At 43.6% G+C, this 26,713-nt stretch overlaps 1 protein-coding gene across 1 annotated transcript in view; it reads left to right on the plus strand.

The window, feature by feature from the left end:
* Positions 1 to 26,713, plus strand: part of gli3 (GLI family zinc finger 3) — a 108,665-nt gene that overhangs the window by 68,078 nt on the left and 13,874 nt on the right. Inside the window, exons 5-10 of the mRNA XM_044028941.1 lie at positions 10,797 to 11,002; positions 14,543 to 14,704; positions 19,350 to 19,551; positions 22,874 to 23,093; positions 24,125 to 24,238; positions 25,089 to 25,229. Of these exons, the coding sequence (XP_043884876.1) occupies positions 10,797 to 11,002; positions 14,543 to 14,704; positions 19,350 to 19,551; positions 22,874 to 23,093; positions 24,125 to 24,238; positions 25,089 to 25,229 (1,045 nt within the window). The remainder of the gene's footprint in view (positions 1 to 10,796; positions 11,003 to 14,542; positions 14,705 to 19,349; positions 19,552 to 22,873; positions 23,094 to 24,124; positions 24,239 to 25,088; positions 25,230 to 26,713) is intronic.

Consider the following 26,713-nt stretch of genomic DNA (forward strand, 5'->3'; position numbering starts at 1 on the left):
CGGAATCTCGTTGCACAATTTGAGGAAATATTTTGGTTTGCTTCTTATTCTATGCACAATAATCAAGTTTAGATTAAGAAATGGCGTTTTCGGTTTATGGGTTTTTGACTCAGCCTTTGCCCCGCGGGCGTCACGCTGTATGTTGCAGTGTATAAATGTGGAATTTCCATTACTCTGATCTCTGGGCTCGGGGCTCCAGACCCTGCGATCCCACTCTGGGGGCCAGTTACAGCAAGTAACGAGACCAGGGAAGCAGGGTCATAAATCCTCTGCAACTCTCCTCATTTTCCATCGGCCCTCTTTTCCACCTTTTCCTTTCCTCCCTCTCCCTCTCCGCTTCCATCCATCCTAGTCAAGCCTCCAGTAAATGATTTGGGAGAACGCTGAATGCAACAATGTAAAATATTACCACATGTTGGTTTACACGGGCGCTTTCATCGAGCTAAGAGCCACTGACAGTTTTAATGTCGGAGGAAATGAGTTCATTACCCCACTGTACGGCGTCTACACCCTTCTTTTCTGTTTGTTAATCTTCCGAACCGCAGAAATGTTCACTCCTTTTTTTTTTTTACACTCTCCTCACCAATGAAAATGAATTCATATCGCATTAAAGGGATTCTTTTCCCTCAGCCCTTTTGTTTTTCTCCGTTATCAGATGTGGCGTCCATTACATCTGATAGCGAGATTCAGACGATGGTTTCATCTAATAATGTCGTCGGGAGTTTGGCGAATGAGCCAAAAAAAGAAACAGAAGTTGTCCAACAGTAAAGACAGTTAAGGCATTAAATAAAACGAGCAAACTTTTTGTCTTCTTCTTCTTTTTTAGAAACCAGGGTTGGACATATGCCAAAGAAAATGATCCCGATATGTTAGGGAGGGTGAATACACTGCTTGGAGATTCAAGAGTATTTACTGTTTTCTCTTGAAGAACAAAACAAGGCATATTCAAAATCACTCTCTTCTTAAAAGTAGAAAATAAATTAGATTACACTTGGCACTTGGTGTTCTCTTGGAAGCATAAACGACACACTGGCACGTGACAGAGGAATTGGGGACACTATATAGGGAAGAGGGAATCAAGGGCAGGTGCGAGTGATTACTTAAGGATCACCAGGTGAAGTGCATGAGGGAATAAGGAGAGATGTGTCAAGACTGATGGCGAAACAACACGACAGGAAGACATGGACGTTTACCAAAATAAAAGGGGAAGTGAAACTCAAACCCAACACCAAAAGTCACGTGACGTTAAACATAAACTAACACAAGAACTGACTAAACAGGACTAACACTAACAGATCTGACGCCTCGTGACACAATCACATCAGTCATTGTCAGTCAGTACTGATCAACCTTCCATCTGACCTCGAGATTTCATTGTGCAGATTTGGTTGTATATTAATAACAATCAAGATCAATCCATTTCATCCAGTATTGATAATTGACACAATGAAATGGCAGAAATGTTGAGATGAAGTTTCCTTTTTTCGAGTGAGAGTCAAAGGAAACCCGAAAACCACACTTGGCAAAACATTGAACAGCAGTTGTAAATGGATTTTTGTTATTGAATCATTGTCCAGCCCTATTACAGACCAAAAACATCGAAAGAAAACATTCAGAGAGCGCAAACCTTCACCATGGCTGCACAGTTTCCCAATACGCTCCCTGATAAAAGAAAAAACAAAATCACACCACTGTAAGAATTTTTTTCCTTGGGTCATAATCTGCACCCCCAGAAAATGTAATCATAATCCTTTACTTTTTGACTTGATGCTGCTCACAAACAAATCTTTGGCAGAGGTAATAACAACAAGTCAGTTTTGTTTCCCTTGTGTTGCACGTTTGTGAAACATCCTGCTTTGGGTGTATCCAAAAAAATGTACACAGGTCTGGTGTTTAAGCCTCCCCGAGCTTCATTAAGCTCGAGCTTGGCACCACCACGCACTCAGCCCCTTCATGATTAAATATCAAGGAACTCCACTTGACATTTTATTAGTCCAACAAGATGGATGAAATGGCCAGAATAAAGTAGGCTGTGTCTGTTCACTTTCCCACCAGCGCTTGCCTTTCTTCTGTCCAGCTTTTCTTTCCTTCCCCTCCTCTGTGAGAAGTATGTATTAGGAAAACGTGATGGATTTCATTCTGAAGAGTGCAGAGAAGGAAACATTTATTTCTGTGTCTTGTACCTGATGCTCCTGTTCTCCTCCCTCTGTGTCTCAGCTCCCCCTCTCTTCTTTCCTCTTTTTTTCCCCCTGTTGTTCTACCTCAGATCCTTGTCGGAAGGATTAACCATCTCCAGCCGCGTGTCTCCGCTGTCTTGTAGCGCTGTGTATTGTTTGTGATTTGCTCAGGCACATCCGTGCGGCTGCTCATTTCGGCGGCCCAGTGTGACGCAAGGAATTGAGGTGGGGGGATCATGCGGAGCCGTAGCTCTTTGCAGCCCTGGGCCACACTCATTCTCCTCACCTGGGATGGGCTGCGCACACGCCGACGCGCATGCTCATTACCTGACTTGTCAGGGCAGTGAAGGCGATGGGGTGTGGAACCTGAACCCTGTTTAGCTGCAGGCATCAGGAAAGAGATAGAAAAAGGAAAAGGAAAGGTAGATTTTGCTTCCTCCTTGTTTTCAGAAGTTTAACACTTCAACACCCTGGAGTCCATCTCCTGTCTACTCTATAGCCTGGGGCTTGCCAGAGGAACTCAAAACATTCACTGTGAGCAGCGCTAATTCCGACTGAGCTGGTTTGAAGAAAGCAGCTATCAAGTGCGTCATTTGCAGCAAGCGCAGTTAAATGCATGGCAAGTGAGTCTATTTGTAAAAAAAAGGGCAAAAACAAAGGACCTGGAAATCTTTCGGCCCCATGTTTGTTTCCTGATTGCAGCCTCGTTGAACTCGGGTGCACTTCACTTTCATGCTTTCGTTCCCTTGCTGTATACTTGTTTTGATTCTTATCTCAATGGTTGAAATTGCATTTAATTGCGGTGTGGAATTTACTTGAAACAGCCTGCCCTGAAAAAGAAAAACACTCCTGCTGCGCGGCAAGGAAAAATCAACTTTCAAAAAGAAAAAAAAAAAGGGGGCAGATGTGTACAGTTCCAAGTGTAAATCCTGTGATGAAGAGCCTCGATACATTTTCTCAACATGTGACACACCTTCAGCAGGATTGTGACCTGAGGCAGCAGTTGGAACAAGAGCCAGTGACACCTGGACCTGTTTGTTTTGACTTGAGCCCGTCACACTCAGTAGCTGCTGTTGATACACATATGTTATCACTCGGGTAGCGTGGAAGTGATCCGAGTCGTCTCTGCTGCTTATATGTAGACAATGTGAGTGTGACGGAAACGCACAAGAGGAAGGAGGTGGAGAGCTGAAGTGAGAGTGCTGGTGTGTGTGTGTGTGTGTGTGCGAGAGAGAGAGAGAGAGAGAACTGGCTGTGCGGTGCATGGGAATGTCTGGCACGCCTCCAGGAGTATCCAACAGAGAGGGAATCCTGCTTGATGGGACCATGAATAGAAAGTCTTCTCCACCCCCTGAACCCACCCAGCCCCTTTGATGTCAGGGGGTCACACAGAGCCCTCGAGGCTCCAGGGCAACATAGTTACCCTGAACGCCTGGCAACCTCACCCTGCCCTGTCCTGTCCTGCCAGGCCGAGGCTCCGCTCTGCCCTGCAGAGAAGAAAAGCTTAGATTGGAGAGAGAAGGATATCCAGATTACAAACAAACTCAAGGACATGGTCATGTTTTTAATCCCTTTGAACTTGGGGTGGGGAGTTCAAACTTCAACTTTAAAATCCCATTAAAGATCAAAATGCTCAGCCTAGAAGTGCATCAGGCTGGGATGCTGTAAAAGTGGAAGACACAAGCAAATCTGTCCGACTGAGTGGACAAAGCGTCTGAAAAGTGACATGAGGACACACCAACGTAGCTAACACATCTGCTGACTCGCATGTTAGTCCAGCCGTTGGCTCCGCCCATGTGAGGCGGCAGAGAGGACATCACAGAGCATCAAGAGTTCAACCACACATGACTGATATTAAGCCGATGCTGAGATATCTGAAATACTTCAACATCCTCACAGGAATGTCACGTCGTATTCATTCAAACTGGAGTTTTTGGAGCGAGTTACAGTCCTTCATCATTTATCACAGAAATGCACTAATTGGGTTCTCAGACTTAACAAAAACTTAATTTCAAATATTAGGACTGCAGCGGGCGTTTGACGGATTACGTCGTCCCTGCAAAATCCGTTCTGTTCAGATGACCTTGAGCAAGATTTTGACTCCTGATAACTTTGGTCTTTTTGAAGAGGGGAGAGTATAAGTTAAATACAGCATAAGTCTTTCAAACTGAGCGATAGATCAACACGTGTTGAAATATCCTCTTGGTTAACCTTAAAATAAGCTCTTGTAGCTTGCTTTACAGAGGACACCATCTTGTGCTGCCATGTTTCTACAGAGTTGTAGTTACTACACAAGCTCCAACCACATCAATCTCATGCATTAATTGTGGGATTAGAAAGAAGAGATTAGAAAAATTCGAAGATCATGCACGCGCGACAGACAGGTGTGAGCGCATGAGTCTTCCGTTTGTTGCATTCTGCAGTCTGACCATTAGATGTCACTAATTCTTAGACACTGGACCTTTAACCCGGCTGCCTTTTATGTCGACCACAGCTGTCAAAGACGTAGACGTAGTTTCTAAAACTGCTCGAATGGAAAATTTGGATTTCTACTGCTCGAAGAAAAATCCATATTTGGATGACAAGCGTACGAAATGCTTGAAAGCTCTAAAAGACCATCAAACGTGAACCTGTTTGACAGCAGAAATAGACAAATAATGTATCTGTCACAAGCGTGATCATCAGACTAAACACAGAATTTAAATGCCGGCCTTTGGGCAGACGCACGTCAGTCATGTTACTGAAAGATTTATTACGTGACAATCATGCGCCATATCTATATTCACCGCGCGCGCCTTCAACTTTTAAAACACCACTCCACTCTGTTTCGCGGGAAGGAAAATGGGTCTGAATATAAAACTGTGTTGAGTTTAAACTGCTCTGTAATTATCTTTACTAATGTGGAAGGTCGTTGGAGGACTTTGTTGTTGTTCTTCAGAGGCAGAACTTAATGAAGACTCCGCCGCTGAATCATTAAGAACTCAGACTCTGTCTGCCGTCCTCTGTTTGTGCGTCTCTCTGTCTTTCTCTCGCGTCCCTTGTCTCAGCTCTCTTCCCTCTCTCCCTGGGTCTCAGCTGGCTCTGTTCCTGTGGCCCTTTGATCTCAGTGAAAGGGTTTGGAGCTTTAAAGTGCCTCTGTTTCTGCTGTCAGAAGCCTCTCTCGCTCTCTTCCTCCTCTCTGGTTTAGGCTTTCAGAGCAGTGGCAGCCTTGTGCTGTGGTTCAGTGGGTAAGGGTGCTGGAGGGGGAGTGCGGGGTTGTTTTTTTTTACGATGAGGGCGTGATATAGAGGTGAGATGACTGGTGGGGAAACGGGTGTGTAATGCTGTCATCCTCGGTCAGGAGAGCACCTGACACCTCACTGATCCGTCCTGTGCCATCCAGAACTGCAGCTCCAGTCTCACTCACCTCCTCGTGGCCTCGAGTGTAACGTACGTATGGTTTTTCTATAAGTGAGCACCATTTTTAAGGGTCATTTGTCAACCTGGATCATATTGGAACAACTTCCTTTACCACCAAAACTGCATCAAACATAGGTACATGTGTAGTCGCCGGCTCAACATAGCAATGTAAAAGTTAACATGCTTTGAGGGAGAACTAGAGTGATTTCTGCAGCACATTTATACTTGGTGTCCAACCTTGAAGGAAATCTGGCCCAGAGTAGTAGACTTTGACCAATCGCAGCGTGGTTCAGAGAGAGAGAGTGCTCCCACTGGTTGCTATTCAAGCATTGGCAACGAGTTTCTATGATGCAAATTCAAGCAACAAGAAAACAAGTGGAACTTTTCAAAGTTCATCAAATTTTCTGTCAAGTGCGTCTGTTTGCACTTATCCGGTGGGTGGAGCTCAGTGACCTGGGGATGAATCTCAACAATTGACTGTTTTTTCTAGCAATCCGTCCCCTCAGAGCTTTTAAGATCATAACAGCATCTTTGGAAACATTTAGGCAGCATTAGGAGTCGCCAATTGTTTTCTGCGTCTCTGATTCATCCATACTTCCATTGGTGGATCATCAGCGTTACAGTAGTCAAAATAATTGGTGACCTCCATGTCACACAGAATGAGCGGTTGATTAAAGCCACATTATCCACATTTCATGTTTCTTTGGCTACCTTTTTTCCAGAGCTGTCACATGGGAAGCATTCCCATCTGTTCTCTTGATTGTTGATTACACTCGCCGCTCAAAGGCCTCAATATTTTTTTGGCATCGCTTCACTTGAGCGTCGATGTTACATGGACTGTCCAAATAAAATGATTGGGTTTAATCTAATTTCTGCCTTTTTGACTCTAAGCTTTCATGTCCTTTCCCCTCTTTCAGCTCACATTCGAACCAGTTCAGCCGCTACAAATGAAAAATATGATAGTCCATGCAACGTTCACAGTTGTGGGATGATTGAATTTAGTTCCGCCAATTTCCTGTACCCTTCTGTGGCGTACACACATCAAGAAATGCTCCTTTTGTGCGCAACCATTACATACTTGAGCTAAAAGTATTTTTTTGCAAAGCGCAGTTCCTGTTTTAGCAGAACCGCTGGGTCAATACCACCCGGCCTATGCTGCCGAACCACAATGATACCTTGTGTGCTGAATGAAGTCGTCAGCGTTCGCCGCGACTGTGTGTTTCTACTGCAGCATTCAGCCTTAAAAAAAAAAAAAAAATGTATTAGTGTTGATATAACCTTGTTCCAAACAAAGTTTCAAGGACTGTTTACATGAACGCACACCCCTCCGTTTGAAACCTCAAAAACCTTCGGGGGCATACTGTACTTACACTTGGCAAGTCTGTATTCTTCCGGTGAAACAAGACGACAGTTTAAAATCCACAGACCGCCCCCGTGTAAACATGCAACGTCTTAAAGAGGCGCTGACTGGTTTAAGTGAGGCCACGTGAAAGGAAATGGCTTCCATATGTCAGGAGCTGAGTTTTTTTTTTTTTTCCTCGTGCCCTGTTTGGAGGACGCCTTTTTTTGGAGGGTGAACAGGAATTAGAAGCTCACACACACACACACAAAAAGAAGTAGCAGAATGAGAGGAAAGTTTTCTCTCTGGGGGGGAAAAAGCCTGCAAACCCCCGCGGTACAGCTTTGATGTAAATCTCAAATCAGGTGTAACTAAGACGCTATTTCTCACACACACACGCACGCACACACCTCCTTAAACACGGACACACACATTCCTGCACGCACACACCGAGCACTGTCAGATTACTTCCTTTCGTCATGTTGATTAATGCACGCTGGCAGATGCTAAGGCGATCACGACCCTGCAGAGCGGCCTGGACGTGGAGGATCGGACCCTCTCTTTCGCTTTTTCTCCCTCACATGTGCGGAGACCCAACCTGCTCCTCGGGTCCATCCATCTCGCCGCTGTCCTCCTCAAATCCCCTCACACCTGGCTCTGCAACCCCCCCGAGACCTTCTCCACTCCCCTCCTTCTCTACTCTAACGACTCTCTGTCCCTCCCAGTCCGTCGCCCATATCTTCACTTCGCTTCGCCTCCTCTTTTCTCTCCTCGCCCTCAAGTGTCTTGTTCCTCCTCGTGCCACCGCAGTCAACATGTGTGCTCCCTTCTCCTTTGTTTTCTTTCAGGCTGCCAGTAGCGCTTTGTTCTTATTCGCTAAGTTAATTGGGAAAACAAGGCAAAGCAGAGGCATTTAGCCAGGGTCAGTGAAGGCAGACGCAGCCAACACATGACAGGGTTAATCAGTGTCATGGCAGCCAGAGTGGGCGTCTGGCTCTCCTCAAACAGGCATGTGGAGAGCCAGTCGAGGAAAGGAAGTCATGATTTTGCCTTTCCTCTTGGATTCTTCTTCTTCTTCTAGAATGAAAATGTCTAAAATATCATACGTAACCATAGAAATGTGTTTCACATACTTCAGTACTTGTGTGTGTAAAATGTTTTTCTTTGTCTTCTGCCATGACAAACCAGATTTGTGTGCGCATGAGTGTGTACGTGCATGGTCGGCCATGTTGACATCAAAGTAAGTGCGTAAATGAGGCATGCAATGGTGGCACATGACGTGCTTATCGTAAAAACACACACACCTGTTTTGAAGTTCACGCTTGCCCTCAGCTTGGCCCGTAAGGTGTGGAGGAAGTAAAGCGCTTCTCCCACGTTTGTTTGCCAAAGCAGACGTGCAGAAACACACTGAACACATGAAGGGCGAAAGGAAAATACCATGACTGCTGTTTCGCGCCGTCAGATGGGGTCACGGACGACTAAATGTTTCAGTGCGACACATGACACTGATGTCATCACCTGGAGTTTCTACCGATATCAGTCCGACACAGTCAAACTACAAAGCTGTTCATAGCACAGTTGTACTGAAGCGTTTGCCACCTGGCTACAACCAGCCATTTCAAAAGCATAATACTCCAAATAGAGGTCGACTGGGGTTTTGAAGGCTGACAGAATAACGGTAGCATGGAAAAGCCACAAGCAGATGAATCGGCCTTAATTTCAACCCTCAAATGCAAAAGTTACAGAACTGAGCAATGCTTTGTTGATGATTGCACATAAAAACTGACTAATGGATACCTCTTTAGTAGTCTATCTATGACCACAAGGTGGCAGCAACAGCAGCAAGAATTAGGTAATACAAAATGACGGGGTTCCTTGAATGCATCTTGTAGCTGCTTCTCTAAGCTCAACGTGGAAGTGATAGAAATGTGTTACATTAAAGTTTTACAGGCTGTGTTCAGTGAGGTATTTATAGAATATTTCAAGTTTTTGATCAGATTTGAAGTGTTTATTTCCTGATATATGCAAATCATTGATTTTTGGCAGTATCCCTCAGTACGGTCCCTAAATCTTCCACCTTTGCACACTTTCACAGTGAGGCTTTTACTGAGTTTCCTCTCAGGAGTCTTTCTCACCTTCACCTTCGGCATCAGTGAGACATGTTGTCATAAACGTGGACACAGTGAAAGGTCTTAATATCATCCCTTAACCCCTTTGGGTTAATTACAGAAAGACAAACGTTTGTGTGTTTGCGGAAGCTCGTGTGTGTCTGTCCTCAGGATGTGCGTGTGAGTTGTTGGAGCTCCTCGGGGCTCATTATCGACTCTGGCCTGAGCTCTTTCATTACGCGGCCTGTGAAACCGTGAGGCACGAATGGGCCAGTAGGGGATCAGGGGACGGGGTGGAGGTTGTAATTGGGCTGTTCCACTCCCCTTGCCTTGTTCAAGGTCACCGCGAGACAAACTCCGGGGCCAGGTCTCGTACTCTTTCTTCCTCCTCCTCTCTTTTCCTCACCCCTTTTCTGTCCGTCTCAAACCCCCACTTTTCCCTCTCCTTCTCCTGGGGTCTTTTGTCACAGTAGACTGGTCCACTGGGGAGCCACAGAGAAGTGGAGGGGCTAATTCAGTCTAATCTCTTAGCCTCTTAATGTCTGGCTGATATGTGGATTTCTCCACATCCTCGGGGGACGGTCTTTGTGGTGAAGGCCATCATTATGAAGTTTCCTCGCCCTCCTCGCCAATTATAAGAAGAAATTATAAGGAGGCAAATTAGTTCATCTCAGACTTTGCCTCGGAAGAAGTTTCCCTGACCGATCTGAACTTTATTTCACATCTCACACAATAGAGACAGTTCACAGAGAAAGATGTTTTTGATCGAGAGAAAGAATATTTTACTGACGTGTTTGTGCAACATTGCGCCCATCCTGTACTTTGGTTTCAGCTCAGAGTAAAGTGGTGTAGCGTTGCTTGTCTGGCGCTGGTCAGCGGTGAGCTCAGGCTAAAGTTTCCCTCTGATTAAGACGCAGTGGTGAAAGCTGCCTTTGATCTGAGGAAATGTCTGCGTAGGGAGCAGTTGGAATGCAGCGCTCTCCTCTCTGTGTCGCAGATGGAGGGACAGAGATAGTGTCACAGTCCATTTTGTCTGTCCCTCGCTGCTCCGCCGGGTCCACGGCGCCGTAAAAGTGGATTTTCAGAGCTCTAATGAAATGTGCATGATGTCCCCGTTAAGTCTGCGGACACAGACTTCACAGTTTGCACTGAAATGTGCGACACGAGAGGCGGGTTGAATCAAAAGATGTTCCACATGTGGTGAATTAGTCAGTCAGACTTTAAAACAGTTATGGCCTCTCGGAGGATTGACATCCCAGTTTAACTGCCTTTTTTTGTTGTTTTATGACCACGGTGACATGTTCACACTGGGTTCAACTTTAAAACTGCTGTCATAGTTTTCACTGAAAATTTAATTTTCATGCAATTACCCCCCCCAAAAAAAACCAAGAGATTTTTTCAAGTGAAACTCAAGTGAAACTGTCGTGATCCAATTTTTTTAAGTCAAGCTTCAGAGCAATCTTTAAAATGTAATAGAACATGGACCATTACACCACGAGATACCATCACAAAATATTACACACGATACTATAATGCAAGGATGAGAACTTATGAACTGTTTTAAACATTCATGTGTTGAATTTTAGATTGGCATATAGAACAATGACAAACAGAAGAATTAAACTGAAGCCTGTTTCAAATTGATTCGAAAATGATTAATTGTTCAGGACTCTTCCCGAGGCGTTCCGTGTGATTGATTGTATGATGAATCCATGACTGGAAGTTTATTAAGAGAACTTTTAAAATATGCATGTTGTTTTTTTGTCTCCGCAGGCCTCCGACACTGGCGGGCAGTCCAGCGTTCTCTGACATCTCCCTCATCCGGATCTCGCCCCAGCGGAACCCCTCCATGGGGGCGGAGTCGCCCTTTCACCCTCCGCACCCCTACATTAACCCATACATGGACTACATCCGCTCGCTCCACAGCAGTCCCTCCATCTCCGTCCTGTCCGCCACACGAGGCCTCAGCCCCGCAGATGGTAAAGTGAAACATACACCAGTGCACATTACACACACACACACACACACGAGGCACAGATGTACGCTCCATCAGTGGAGCAGAAACAGGTGATAAAGCCTCACGCGGACCCTTAAAAATAATTGTTGGAATCGATCAGCGAGGTTCGATTGCTATTAGGTGGAATCTTGATTCTCTACATGAGTTTAATTCCTCTTTGAGGTCAGAGCGGGTCAGGTGAGAGGCAACCAGATCCATCTCTATTAAGACCCAGGGGTTTGGTGAGATGTTATCTGAGTGAGGTGCATGGGAGTATTATGAGTGCGCCGCGGTCCGTGTGGCTGTGTGTGTGTGTGTGTGCAGGATGGAGGGGGGGGAGGGGTTGTTGGGCGGGGAGTAATCCCTTTGATCTGTGAGTCATGTCAGAAACCTCTGGAGGATGCATGGGTGAGCGGCAGGGTCACGTACAGTTACATCGCACACACGGAGGGAGGGGTCAGATTCAAGTTCAGGGCTGGGTGGTGGTGGGGGTGGGGGTTTGGTTAAGGTGTCCTACAGGGAGCGTTTGCTTCCTGAGATCTGAGGACGGATTTGGGCTGGGAAATCAATTAAAGTGGACACTGGAACCTGTTAAATCATATGTGAAATACAGTTTTGAAATATCAATATTGGAGGGGAAAAACGACTCCACCGCCGTATTTTATCAGCGGCTGTTGAGTGAACGTTGACAGAAAATGAATTAGTGGCGATTTATAGATCACTAAGGTGTGCAGAGCTTTTACTTTAGACTTATTCTAAAGATTTTTAGTTGATCAAGCAGCAGTCTACATGGTTTTCACTTTCTATTTTCACATCATTTGGCACCACACGAGTGAAATGTATGAATTTGATTTGATGTGAAGCAAAACTAACTATTTGCTTTTTTCTGAAGTGAATCCTTTGAATTCTGGCCATTTTTTGGACAAAATGAAATAGAAATGAAAATAAATGATAAAAATGGTCATTGTCATTGTTGTGAAAAAAAAACAAAAAACATTTTAGCTACAGGTAAAACACAAACATAAAATCAAACACAGTATCATGAGAAAATGCAGATTAAAACATTATTATTATTATTATTATTATTATTATTATTATTATTATCAACAATAATAATAATAATAAAATTAATAATAATAATAACAATAATAATAAAACAAACAAAAAATACGCTTTTACTTCGTCAGGGGTGTCATAAATAAACGCTAAAACCAGCAACTACAGGCTGATAAATCCTCAGTTGTTTTACAGGAAAATGTTCTTTTATTATTATATTTTACTAATTATTTTCATTTTCTTCAATTATTTTTATTAGTTCTGTTAACAGGGCAAGTGTACAACGTCTTGGATGTACTATAGTTCACTATAAGATAACATACAATAGAGCAGAAATATATCCATATAAATCATTAGGAGTGATAAATATAAACAAAACAAAAATAAAAATAAAGAAAGAAAATGAACTGTGTGAATGAAGCTATCCCAAATTTCAAAATATTTTGCCATTAAAAACCGACTGATCAAAGCTCATTTGCCACTCTGAAGTCTTCCTTTTTTTCTTTGTTAAATAAACACCAGGCCTCTCAGTATCTCCTCGTCGAGTGAAGACATGACTTCTTTTCTTTTTTTTTGCAGCCTTTCTCTCGCCCTCCCGACATTTCTCTGCGCGAGCAGTGTGTAAGTGTAAGCTCCAGCTAAAAAAACTCCCAACCCTCCAATTTTCCATTACCACAATATAATGTGCACCAGCTTGCCTTAAATCAAAATAGTTTCTCCAACCTACCACATGATCCCCCTCTTACTTCATAATGCCGTGAATCGTGAATGAGGCACCTAATTACTCCTTTAATCAATGCGGTGATTAATTAACCCATCAGCTTTTGTGTTGTTAGTATATCACGCCGCTTGCAGGGAGCCTCCTCCCTCCTTCAGTATGCAAAGATTTTTTTTTTTTCCTTTCTCCCCCCCTTCCCTACCAAAAAAAGTACATTTGAATAATGATGAATTAATTAACACAATCTAATGGAGGTTTAAAGTGGGTGGGATTTAGTGCCACCCTCTTGCTGCCACACATTTGCTTTCACTTTTTTTTGTGCTCCTCCCTCACAATATTTCCTCTTTTCCATGTGAGATGGGGTTCAGACGCAGACCTTCCCCTCGTCCTATTGTGCTGCAGGAGCACCTGGTGGCTCACCAAGTCCTGAGGCACGTCTCTGCCTTCCTCCCCGTCGAGTGCCACACTCGCTGCACTTCCCAACCCCCCATTTTTTTTATTTTGCCCCCAGGATCGCTCTCGGATGCCAGCGTTTCTGATTTAGAAATTCCGCAAAGCCCCCTTTTCTGTGCGTGGATACTGAAAGGGGCCACATTATGGGTGAATGCAAAAGCAGAGCAAAGGCGGAACAGAGGAGACAATTAAGAAGCTCCCTCCTTCCAATAAAGACATAATACCCAGATCGAATTCATTTAGAATTTCTTTCTGACATTCATTCAAACCAATCATGGATGCATATTGCAGGCACACAGGCCCAGCCTTAGGAGGAAATCCCCTCATACAGTGTTTCTTTATTTTTCCTCTTCATTTCTTCAACTGGGGGGAAAAGATGAGAAGTGCTGCTCTCTGTAGGTCTGAACCGATTCCATATCCACATCCAAAACCGCAGTGTTAGGCTTCTCCCTCTCTTTCATAGTATATTTGCATAAGGAAGCCCACCGCCAGTTGTTTATTTTTAGGCTACGGTTCAAGGACTTACAGCACTCTTTAACTGAGGGAATGACTTGGAATAGAGAGGCTTTTTGAGAAGAGAAAAAAAAGAGGAGAGAAATGGTTCACCGCATCATTATGTATGCAGATATATCTGGGCAGATTTAGGGCCTTTTGTTTTCCTTTAGAGTTCTGAGTCGAGGAGCAGGTTGCATATCTGCAGGCTGCAGCCTTGACGTGTGCAAAACACACAAACACCGTCTCTGGCAAGAGATGTGTCGGCCCGCATACTTTTACCCCACACACGTGCATGTGTACTTGAAATTATCAAGGAAGTGAGAGGAAGAAGAAGAAGAGCGGTTTAAGAATCATATTGTAAGGCGATCTGTTATGCCGCACTCGTGCATCAATCAAACACTAATGCACACTCACTGTAATCTGTGAGCAAGCATCCATAATCCCCCAGCGAGGCTCTCCACCGCAGGTGAAGCTCCCCGTGCAGCTGTTTTTCTCTACCTTGATGGTGTTGCTAATGTGCTCATTACGGTTCTGCTGAGCTGATTATCATCTAAAGTAAATGAACGCAGGTTTGTAAGGCAGTGCAGGTGCTCTCCCTGTCAACTTTTACTCACCGCCTAATATTTTTCCTCCCCTCGTTTGTCTCTCTCCCCTCCCTACCTCCCTCACTTCCTCAAGGAACCTCCACTCCATCCACAATCTCCTGGAATGTTTTCCTGCCATGCTCACCCTCATCTCTCTTCTGGTGAACCTTCTTCTCTGACCTGGATGTTCTCTCTCTCTCTGTCTGTCTCTCTGCAGCCCCTCACACGGGCCTGACCACAGCTGAGTACTACCACCAGATGGCCCTCCTCACAGGCCACCGTAGCCCGTACGCGGCCGACCTGCTCCCGACCGTGGCGTCCACGGCCGGCGCCAGCAGCGCCAGCGCCCTGCACATGGAGTATCTGCAGGCCATGGAAAGTAAGTCAGCACACGTGCAATCCCAGAGCTGACGTTTCTATAATAAAATGTATATCGTGATGTGTTTTGTGTTTGGCGCTTTCTGTCTGTGTGAAAGCTTAAAACCACTCTTTTTCTTTCACTCAAGGGCAAAACTCAAACTGTTTACATCTGATCATTTACTGCAGATTTGAAACCTTTTTATTGAGATCACGTCGTCCGTAGTCCTGATTCAGAATCACACTACTGCTGGAGTCTCTCAATACATTAATGTCATATAATGTGACATGGATATTAAGCGTGATCAACATTCGAAAGGACTTTTCCTCTCTAATGGATTTTAATAACCACGGGAACATTGTCCAAAAATCACACGTTCATGAGCTTATGAAATCCGCCCCGTTCACAGATTAGTGACAATTTGTAATTCATTCATTTCACTCCACGGCCGAATCATCCACCGCAGCTATTTAATCGTAGTTGCCTCTTTGTTATTTAGCATTCATGCACCGTTTAGTTTATTCATTCATTTGTGTAGTTTTGTTTAAATTTCTTTGACATGAGACACAATTACCTGAGTATTAAGTCTTAAAGTATGAAATGTTTTATATAAAAGGTAGATATGTTCAGTTAAAAATGTAAATCAGCACTAAATATTGAACACAGTGAGGATAAAATATGGTACGCCGAATATAAAGACATTGTACATTCGTTAAAAAATTCTACACATTAGTTAAGGGTCTTTGTCGTAGGCGTCATTTATTGTATGAGTAATTGTTGATACGCCATATGAATACTTTATAAATGTATATCAGCTATTTTTTGATTTATTTGTTCATTTTTTCATCACCCTTGTTTCCTTTTATGTCTATAAACTGAGAGTGATAAAAAGCCAAAGATTTGAAATCCTTTATTGGATTAAGAATTACATCTAATCTGTTTGTAGAAGGCCATAACTACACATTTAAAAATTAAATTGTCTTTTTTAAAAACCCTTTACTTTTTAATCCAAATGTGGCCGTGCAGGTGTGAAGACACCTACCACATTCATCCCTATTGGGACCAGACTTTTGCGTATTAAGAGTGCTTCCCTCCACATTACAGCATGGGTGGCCCCCCGGGGGAATTCAACCCTCAAAATGCACTTTTATTCCACACCTACACTGTTGTGTCTTCATCTATATATAAATAGACGACGGCGAAGGAAGGACCTGCATCTTTTACGTCAACATTATTCAAATGAGCCACTGTCTCGGGCTCAGGACCGTGTGCAGAGAGGACTTATGCTAATGAGTTATTTTAAAGTGTAAATAGGAAATTAAAAGCACACTAAATCTTCGAAAGGTCGGACAGCGTCACCCCCCGCTCTCTTTGATGAGAATGTATTTAGTCAGGCAGACGCCGCTTCCATGGGAATCTGGGGGTGAAGTTCCCTCCGTTTCCCGAGAACAAACTAATTAAAACTAAGCCAAACTTGTGCGGGTATCAGAAAATTAATTGCTATTAAGTGGGAATTGGAATGTCCCGCCATTCATCACTGGCGCGATCCTTTCTTCTGTGTCACTTTTCTTAAGATTAATAGACTGAAACAAAAACAATTAGGGCCAAATTTAAGTGGAGATGCGGCCGCTTCTCACGTCACACAAAAATCGCCTGTGATCATTGTCGGTAATAAGTCATCACGTTTCAGCGATGTGTGTTCCGACGCCGGAAGAATTAACACTTTAAAGCTGTGCCGAACACAAAAGCAGAGTCTATCATGAGGCTTTCACTGATAATCTGGGCTACAGTGTCACTGCGGCTATTTTAGTCTGTTTCACATCAGTGTAATTACCTTCACTGAGAGCTGTGCTAATGAAACTGTGCCTATTTGTGCTTTAATGGACTATTGTCTGTGTTTCTCGCCGAATAATTAGTGCCTCAGCTCCCACAGATCACGACAGTAAAGTCGTAGATCGTTTTTATCTTTTTGTCATTATTATTTGTTGTTATTTTTCTGTTAATATTTAAAAACAATGTAAACTTTTAATCATTTATTGAAGCATTTTAATCACTGCCACAGTGTTGTACTGTGTATAATCTGAATTATTACAGCTGTTAATGATGTGATAATAATAAATGATGTTAATGTGCCTAAAGATCAGCATTATTAATTTTAAATCCTCATAAATCCTCATATATATTGCTTTTTTTAAAAACTACATAAATAAAATCTATTATTATTATTATTATAGGACTTTTAATTATCGGCACAGCTTTCTACTGTATATATACAGTACAACCAGAATTAGTGTCTGTGGTAATGATACAACAATATCAATGTAGCTATATACATTAAGTCTCCCTATGTAATATTTGTTTAAAAAGCTATCTATAACATAAAGTATAAAGTGACTTTGAGTATGGTTTTTAGTGTTATATAAATAAAATGTATATTCATTGCTATTATTGATATTAATAATTATCATATATATTAAACAGCTTAGGAAAACAGTTATATATGCAATTTAAAATATCCCAGTTAATGCATACAACTACATTATGGTGCATGAATCACTTAAAGTTGCATTATCTTAACTAGTAATAGTCTAGTAATAGCAAATTACTTAGAGCTTTATTTATTTTATTAAAAAGGTATTTATTTTTTAGTTCCTCGTGTTCCACAACAAAGAAAAAGTCCTGTGCAGTTTTTTCGCTTCTCCACAGCCCTCCCTCGCGATAGCCTACTTCTCAGGTGGCCCCCAGGTGTGTCGGCGAGGGTTCAACCCACAGTTTTGGACTCAGCTTGTATCGGCCGACACCGTCATTCTGGCCTGTCTGAACCCTCCCCGGCCGGGAGAATTAATGACGCGGCGCCTAACCAGCCGTCGCATCCATAAATCAAGAGGAAATTAGAGGGACAGTCCTGCGACGATCCAGGACACTCCTCTCTCTGTCTCCCCGGTTGGCCGATTTATCATTTGGTCTGTGCATTAATAAATACCACTCCCATGAGGCTTTGCAGCGGTGGGAAGCTGCTGGTCCTGCGCCACAGCAACACACTGCCTCCTCTAATTCCCCACAAGTGGAGTCTGTCTCTCATGTGGATTTTAGTTTTATAAAACGTTTAAAACATAGAACATTTTCTGATATGTTGTTGGTTTTAATACGATCCGAGCTGAATGAACCAGTGTGTACACTTACAGTAAATCCAGCTACAACTTGACGAGATTAGAATTCAATTGGACTGTTTTTGTAGCGGTTTATAAGCACTAGCGGGGGAATCAGTCCATGGAATAAAGTGTGTCCACCTCAAATACGAGCATAAATCTCTCTTTGTCAGTCCAAATAAATGCATCGGCCTGAAATGTCACCATATTTTCCTCAGTTTCCTTCCGTGTACTGGTGTCTTCTATGATTTGCGGGTCAAAGCCAGAGTGACTAGGCCAGTTTCCGTTGATTGCTAATTCGATTCCCTCAAATCTGGGTATGTTAATCCCAGATTTAGTACCGCGTCGGTCAGTCTAAAATGTCAACATGTATTTTAAAAGTCTGGTTTTAGTCGGGACAACACAGTCATTCGTGTTTTGTAACCACACGCTGATGTACTGAGTGGAAAAGTGGACATTCCGATGACTAAATTGTGCTCGTGTGCGTGCTCAGGGTTTTGTATACGTACGTGAAAGCCCACCTTCCCAACACTCCGCTCTTCCCTAAGACATTAAAGAGACAGATCTTCCCATACAATGTCGACGTAAAGGAGGTGTTCCTCGCCCGCACGGCTTCGCGCTGCAGCCGTACATCTCGGGCCTCCTTATGCCAGAACGCCGCCGCTGCCATTCACGCACTCACACTCACTCACATCCGCACACTCTGATTACCATGTGAATGGAGCGCTCTGTAATCGTTGGATGTGTCAAACGAGAGATGGAGCGTTTACGTTTGGGAGACGGATGGATTGTGGGGGACGTACAGTAAATATGGAGGGGGGGTTATCGGGGGCGTAAGATGGTTTTGTCTGTCTTATGAAATAACTCAAAATGTTTTATTTCCAAGTCTTGAGTCACAAAGTCCTTGTGTCAGTTCACACAAAGCGACATCCCCTCAGTGCTTTTCTCCCCCACCTTCTTCTGTTTTTCCCCCGTCTTGTTTTGTGACATCTCCATGTGAAAAGACAACAAAAGTCATGTGTTAATCTCCACCCCGTGGCTCATTGTATGTGCACAGAGAATGGTTGTGCCGTTTCCGCCTTTTACCTTTTCAAAACCCCTTTTTTCCGTTATTTCCAGTCAACATTGATTGCATTTGAATAACGAGTCAAATTGGACTTGATTAAATATTACCATACACAGTCAGAGCATTTCTCCAAAATAAAAGGCATGTTTTCTCTCGGCTGAAATGCAAGCAGTGCATCAAGTGACAGCTGAGCACTCGCTCAGACGAGCCCTTTGTCTGATGATTGACAAAAGTGTCATCTGTTCGGGTTAGATTAGGTTAAAGTTTGGATGAAGTCTGACACAAAAAAAAAGAAAAATCATGTAGAAACTGTAGCTCATCTGTAGAAATTTCAACTGATGTTTGTTCCGTCAAAAAAATGCCACAAAGGAGCAGATAACGGTTCATTTGCCGTTTTATCGTCATCCCTTTCCTGTCACTCAAAAGAATCTCCTCTCTCCTCTTCCTGCAGACTCTCGTTTCCCGAGCCCGAGGCTGCCGTCGCGGCCCAGCAGGAAGCGCCCGCTGCCCATCTCGCCGCTCTCCGAGCACAGCTTTGACCTGCAGAACATGATCCGCAACTCGCCCAACTCTCTCGTCACCATGCTCAACAACTCGCGCTCCAGCTCGTCCACCAGCGGCTCCTACGGTCACCTCTCGGCTGGAACCATCAGGTAGAGCGAAATCGTTCCTATTACAAAGGGTATATTATAAGAAACCTCTTTTTAAAAAAAGAAATGTATGGGAATCAAAAGGCATTCTACCCCGACTATCTCTACAATTGACATGTGAACATATCTGGCTCAATCAGGACTCCCCTGCTTTTCCCGCCAATTATTTCAACTTTTATGTAAAACATTTAATTTTTTTCGGACCCTTTATCTGCATTTGATCTGAACTGTGGTAAATGAGTAAATTACCAAAAAAAAAAAAAATGAGTAAACAAGAAAACAGCGGTTGGGGGGAAAAGCTGACTCAGCACTTCAACTATGAAGTTGGCAACCAAATAAGAGTAATAAAACAGGGGAAAACAATACTTGGAATTACTCAACGTTTTTTTTGTAATATATAAATTCCATTGTTCATTGCTTTTAAAAGGAATCACACTGGTTTACTTCATCACAGAAATGACCACGAAGTCCAGGAAAGACGTTCTGTGGCTCACAATTTGGAAATAATTACCCCCCGATGATGTCATAGTGGTGTCAAAAGGGCTATTTTGGCTTTGCCACATGTGCTGTTTCTGGCTTAAGATAATGTTAAGACCCACTGATGCACAATAGGAGGTAAAAAAAAAAGCCAATGGAAAAGATGTGTATATATTTCAACCTCTCCTGTCCGAGTATCCCACTTTTATGGATTATCCCTTTAGTTTTGTCAGGTTGTCTCTCAGGAGTTTTGATTGACTGTGGTTTCGTCAAGGTGGTCACCCAGGGACTCACATGTGCCAATAATATAGCCAATACAGGATCTATCCAAGGGGGAATTATGCTATAAATGATTTTCAGAAGTCATTGATTGGTATTTTTCATACATACACACACACACATATGCACTTTACACACATTTACCTTAATTAATAATCTGGTACTTCTGGTTACTAAATCTGTGCAGCTTCACTGGTCTCAAGATTTGATTTGTGTACAAATACCATAATGAGACTAGGGCTGCAACTAATGATTATTTTCCTAATTTTCTCGATTAATCAAGTACTCGTTGAAAAATGTCAACCGGTGTTTACCGAACCTGGTAATGACGATGTTCTGAAATGTCTTGTTTTATTCACAAGGCCCCAGAAGGATTACACTTTTAATGATTTCTTTCTTAAATGGAGCAAATATTAAAAACAATTTTAATTATTGGGGGGAAAAAAACACTCAAACCTATTATCGGATTATCGAGAGTTGACAATAAATGTAGTAATCGATTAATAATCGATTCAAATGATACTGAAATGTGGTGCAGAGAAAGAGGGAGAACAAATTGTAGTAATTATCTAATTGTGTAAGTGATTATATATTATAACAAATGATCAACGTGTGTTAACTCACATTTTCAAAGGCAACTGGTGAATTTTTGTTTCCAACTTCTACAATGTGAAGTAGTTTATCGGTCAATACAGGCAGATAAATGTGAACGTGAACTTAAATTTCAGTTTAAATACTTGTTAAAGACAACTAATGCCTCTGGCTGTGTCATCTAGCGACTGTAAAAATCAGACATGTTACATGGTTTTAATCGATTGTGTTGCTTCTGTATCAATACAAAAAAAAAAAATCCATCCATGTCTGCATCACGATGGACCGTAGCAGCGATTATATTCCACACCACATATGCACTAAAGAAAGGGATCAAAGAAGGTGTGTGAATAAGTTTATGTGTGTGCGTGTCGTCCCTGTCAAACCCTCATGTGGGTGATGATCTCCCAGCCAGCCAGTCAGCCGCTGCCTCCCCGGCGGCTCGTGTCAGTCATCACGCTCCCCTCGCGGGAGCGTCACATACATCACACCCCCTGGAACCAGAGACGAGTAAACGGAAAGTGGAAAGGGACAAAGATGAGAGAGGAGAAGAGCAAAGATCCATTGCCCCACCCACAGCCATTGATCAGCGATCTGTACGGGGAACCTGATCAATCACGCCTGCTTGCTCGGCCACTGTCTCGCTGACAGGACCCAAATAACCTGAGCCAACAGAGTGATGAGTGATATGACAAGCGTATGGGCCCCCAAATGTGTCGCGGCCCATTGATTTCCACTCGGCTCATAATAAGATCAGCAGACATATGGGTCGCGGTGCGAGCGGAGCGTCAGCGGTCAGGATGAATGGAGGCCGCTGCTGTGGAGCCACACAGACCTGTGTTTATCTGGCGGTTCACCTGTGGTTACACAAACCCCGGAGGAGGCTCGGCGGCTTCTGGGATCTTTAGAGTAAACACACTCAGATCAGAGCGAGGGTAAATAAACATGAGGGAAGAGGTCCGATACTGGATTAGGGACAGCATTCTGCCTTACTTACACGGCTTTTGCGACACACTCCGCGGGTTGTTTATCGCGTGTCTCATTTGCCTGGTGGAAGTATGACATACTGCCTTCCACGGAACCACACGATAATTCACTCTGTGTTTACAAGCTGAACGGGGATTTTGCCGGCAGCCAACGTGGTTCCCACATTACCACACTGTCTCCTGTCTGATTGTCCTCAGGGACGAGGAGCTGCACAGAACAATCCATTTATTCACTGCCTTTTTTTCTTTCTTTTTTTTGCCTCATTGCCTCTGGAACTGATGTTTTAGGGAAGTTGAACTTTAAGTTTTATTAAGGATGTAACAATATAAAAATCTCATGAGTCGATAATGCCTGGTAAAAAATCCACAATATGACATTTATTGTGATACTTTGGCTGCAGTGTGTTTACAGTCTATATGAAATCTTTAATGTCCTGAAAATGGCCGTAGGGTATACATTTACTGTAACATCCAATTTAACATCCTTATTGTTATGGGGGAAGTAACTTAAGAGTCTTTTGGTCTGGCTGGAATTTGTCTCCTTGCATCTTCTCAAGTCTTTTCTTGGAGATGTTTTGCCAAGTGGCCCCCCCCGATGTGAAGGTCACCACAGTCTGGCTGTGCCTGCATTTTTTGTTGGTTTGTTTGTGTGCCACTGGAAATGCTGAGAGGATCCACAATTTCAAAGAATGCAAAGGATGACGATTCTACACATGGGACAATCAGTCTCAGTCACTTCCGTCCGCTCTGCTCATCTGCGGCTGCAATGAAAAACTTGCTCGATAGACTCTGATTGACGTGTTAGAATGGTTGTTTGTGTCATTGTGTTGGCCTTGTGACTCGCTGTCACCCATCCAGTTAGGATGGGCTCCAGCTCTTTAGAGAATGACTAATAACCTTATTGATGTGGTACTTTTCAAAACTCAATACGATATCGCCGTCAACACTGAGTATTGAACTGTTTTTTGTTGCCCTCTTTCTGCTCTCTCCAGCCCGGCGTTGAGCTTCGCCTACCCTCCGACCCCCGTGGCTTTGCACATGCACCAGCAGCTGATGGGCCGTCAACCAGGCCTCGTGGGCTCAGCGTTTGGCCACAGCCCGCCCCTCATCCACCCGACGCCAGCCTTTGCCACCCAGCGGCCCGTCCCTGGCATCCCCCCCTCCGGACTGAGTGCCAGCGAGCGCTCCGTCGTCTCCAATGACTCCTCACAGGTGAGCGTGTCGGCAGGCGCCCGTGCGATTCATCATCACGGGTAATAGATAGCGGCGTCGGATGCCAACGCGTCTTGAAATGTAGCGAGCTAACGTGATACAGGCAGGACCCCCCCTCCATGTGCTCATCTCCTGGGAGTTTTCCCTCCTACTTGTGTTGTCTCTTGTTTTTCCACTGCTGAGCACGACCCAGAATGTGCCTGCAGCAAACAACAAGGGGCTTGTTAGCATAGAATCCCACTGCTGACTCCATTAATCACTAGAGAGAGAACAAGGATATAGAGAGGGAATATTGACATGGATGGATGGATCCAAAGGGGCTTTTTCTCTCCTTCCTCAACCCTTACTGTATGTGCGGGCCCACTTTTTAAGTAAATATTCCGCGTATATTACCACTCCTCCCTGCTGTTTCCCATTTCTTCACTTTTTGTATCATCACAAATGAGGCCTCACTCAAATTGGGAACGCCAAAATTGCCTTTTCCTCCCTCTGACAAAACAAGAATATTGCTCAGGGGCCACAGATGAATCTCATGTCTTCCACCGAAAATAGCAAGGCCAGTGTGTTGCATCATGTTACGCATTGCAAGAATTTCCAGGAACAAAAGTAAACTTGTTTTCCTTCTAATAACTTTAAAATGTATGTGTTAATACGACTATTATAAGGTGGGCTTGGTTCATAACAAGAATTCCAATTTCCCGAGGGCAAATTTAAAGCAGGGCCAAATTCAGGTCATCCATCGGTTCAGAGTTTGGTTCAGGGAATTGTTTCGTGAGTTTGTTTTAATTGCAATGATTAGGGAAGCTAATGTGATACAGTGAATTGCGTCGTTTTTCATTAGTGCAAAGCTGTTGTTGGCTTGGTCTGAGGATACAGAATCATTATGGTTCAACCACAGGCTGATTAAGGTAATGATGTAAGGTTAGAAGCCTTTTTAATAGAGCTCTTAAATAAGAAATAATGGGAAATTAGAAAACAAAAAAGTAAACTGTCTGCATCGTCAACAACCTGCTGTTTTTTTCTTTCCACAGACCAAACCAACGAGCGAGTCTGCTGTGAGCAGCACAGGAGACCCCATGCACCACAAACGCTCCAAAATGAAACCGGAGGAAGAGCTGCCAAGCCCTGGTGCAGTGAGTGTACAGGTGAGAACAACGTTTATTAACCAATTAATGACTTGGCTAATATCTGCTCAGAAAGTATCACTCTGAAAAGTGGTCGGTAATCCCAGAAGTGACCCTTTTTACGTGTGATCTACCCATTTTTGTCATATTTTCCCTCCTATGATGTATGAAATCAACAGTCCAACAGAGACTACACTCACCATTTTACAACAGACCTCGTTGCAAGTTACCAGCCACAGTCTATAGCGTATTTATCTCCATTTGTTGGCATTTCCCCTTTATTTTAGTTTCCGTTGCTAAGTAATTCATTGATCTTTGGGACACTAGAAGGAAATAGTTTTTTTAATTATTATTTTAAATGTTAAAAGATGATAAGTGTTTCCATCTGGAGGAAAAAAAAACCTTATTAGAGCAGCAGATACAGCATGAGGTGCGTGCGGTGGGAGCTGCAGCCTCTCCTCGATGAGCCCACACCAACTCCTTACGCCGCCTCAACCTTCTAGCTGTGACAGTGAAATATGTCTGAGCTAATAGAGCAACCTACAGCAGGAAGAGGGGGGGCGAGTCTCCTCACATGTTTGCCCCCGATCTCGTCGTAGAACAAACCTCGAAATACAGAGCGCGGCTTTCAGCGCTCCATTTCCTGCTCCACACACTTTTCTCCCAGACAGGCAAACAAGGCCAGATTCACTGGGTCACTGCAGCCGAGACCTGTAACCAAATCATTTTTGGCAGGTGCCTCTACTGTAAAACATCAAGGCGGTGAATAAATTACTTTTATGTGCAGAATTGAAGTGACATTTGTAAGAGCAAGGCAGCTCTTTTAGCGTTTGCAGCTCGGGGAGTTTATTTACATTATTTACTCTTTCAGGACCATCCTGATGGCATGACGCTGGTGAAGGAGGAGGGAGACAAGGACGAGAGCAAACAGGAGCCGGAGGTGGTTTATGAGACAAACTGCCACTGGGAGAACTGTTGCCGCGAGTTTGACACACAGGAGCAGCTAGTGCAGGTGAGGAACGCACACACACACACACACACACACACACACACACCAAATTGGCATTGCAAGGCAATTTTATTTCATGCAGCGGCGAGGCCGTCCAAAGTGTTCGACAGAAAGCAATCAAAACAGTTTTTGAAACAGAGCAGCAATCGCGCAGCTGGAAAAGATCAAACTGGGATGAAATCGGTTTTATAACTGTTTCAAAACAGAACAGATAAAACCTTAAAAAGGTCATTGAAAAATAAAAAAGTACAAAGATAAAATCACAACTAAATAAACAAATAGAATACATTACACTGGAATTTTAACGTGGCCAATTTTAAAATAATGTTAAAAATACAAGAAATACATTTATAAGAGTGAACTGTGGCTCGCAAACAATAATCATTCTCATAGCACTTTTCATGCACATAAAAACTGATCATTACGAGTCTCACTAGTTTGCAAATGAGGAGACCAGAGGCACCAGGGTAAATAAATAAAAAATTAAACATGAATAAAGTCCCAAAATAACACTGAATAAGCAGAATAATAAGCAGATTATGTTAAGAAAGAACTGCTTATTATTTCATTTTGAAAACAAAACAAAACACCTGATCTGCATTGAAGTGTGGGATGGGTTTGACCTGAAAGGAACCCCCCCCTGGTGGATCTTTAATTTTACAGGAAGTGAAGGCTGCGTTGAGTAATGAGACAGTGGAATCACAGCGCTGTGTAATGTCAAAAAAAAACGCCTTCCACGACTGCCGGACTGCAGCCCAGACACCAACAAACGAACAATGTGTTTTCATTTCTGTGGCTGTGAGAGTTTTCACAGTTGCAACATCCCTACAACATCAACAGCAGCTGCACTATTCTGGACAATGCTTCCTGTCAGGCCACAACCCCTGCCTGTGTGTCTGTGCAGCAGCAGCAGCAGCAGCAGCAGCAGCAGCCAACAGTAGAGTCAGAGCAGCAGGCATTGACTGATACTGGCTCCGGATTCCTGATTGGATCCGGGGACGGTGGTAATGGGCTCAAAAGCTGGAGAGCACATCTCACAGCTGAACTGTGCTAACTGATTTTGGTGGTTTAAGCCTCCCAGAGTCAGGATGTGAGCTTTGTGGGCTACACTGGTCCGACCCTCCTCCTCCTCCTCCTGTCTCTTATCAGAACTCTCACACAGCCCGGGAGATGGATGGCTCTCATCATACAGCGCCCGAGGGGTCACTGTTAAGCTAAATATTAATGACATTATGGCCGTATTGCCCCCACTATGGCTACTTACACTCATGCTATTAGCGCTGCTGCTCGCTGGCGGCCTGCGGACCGCGAACCCGTCAGCCAGACTGAAGTTAGAGAAATGGTGAAAAAACACCAATATGATGCTGTGAACAAGGGATGCTGGAGTGCACACACACACACACGCATGCACATGAAACACACACCGGCACACATCTGATAGAAAGATCCTCAGCTCTCCACAAGCTGTCGACTTGCCGTCTTGACAT

The sequence above is a fragment of the Solea senegalensis genome, linkage group LG1 (assembly GCF_019176455.1).
Source record: "Solea senegalensis isolate Sse05_10M linkage group LG1, IFAPA_SoseM_1, whole genome shotgun sequence".
In the NCBI taxonomy this organism is placed as follows: Eukaryota; Metazoa; Chordata; class Actinopteri; order Pleuronectiformes; family Soleidae; genus Solea; species Solea senegalensis.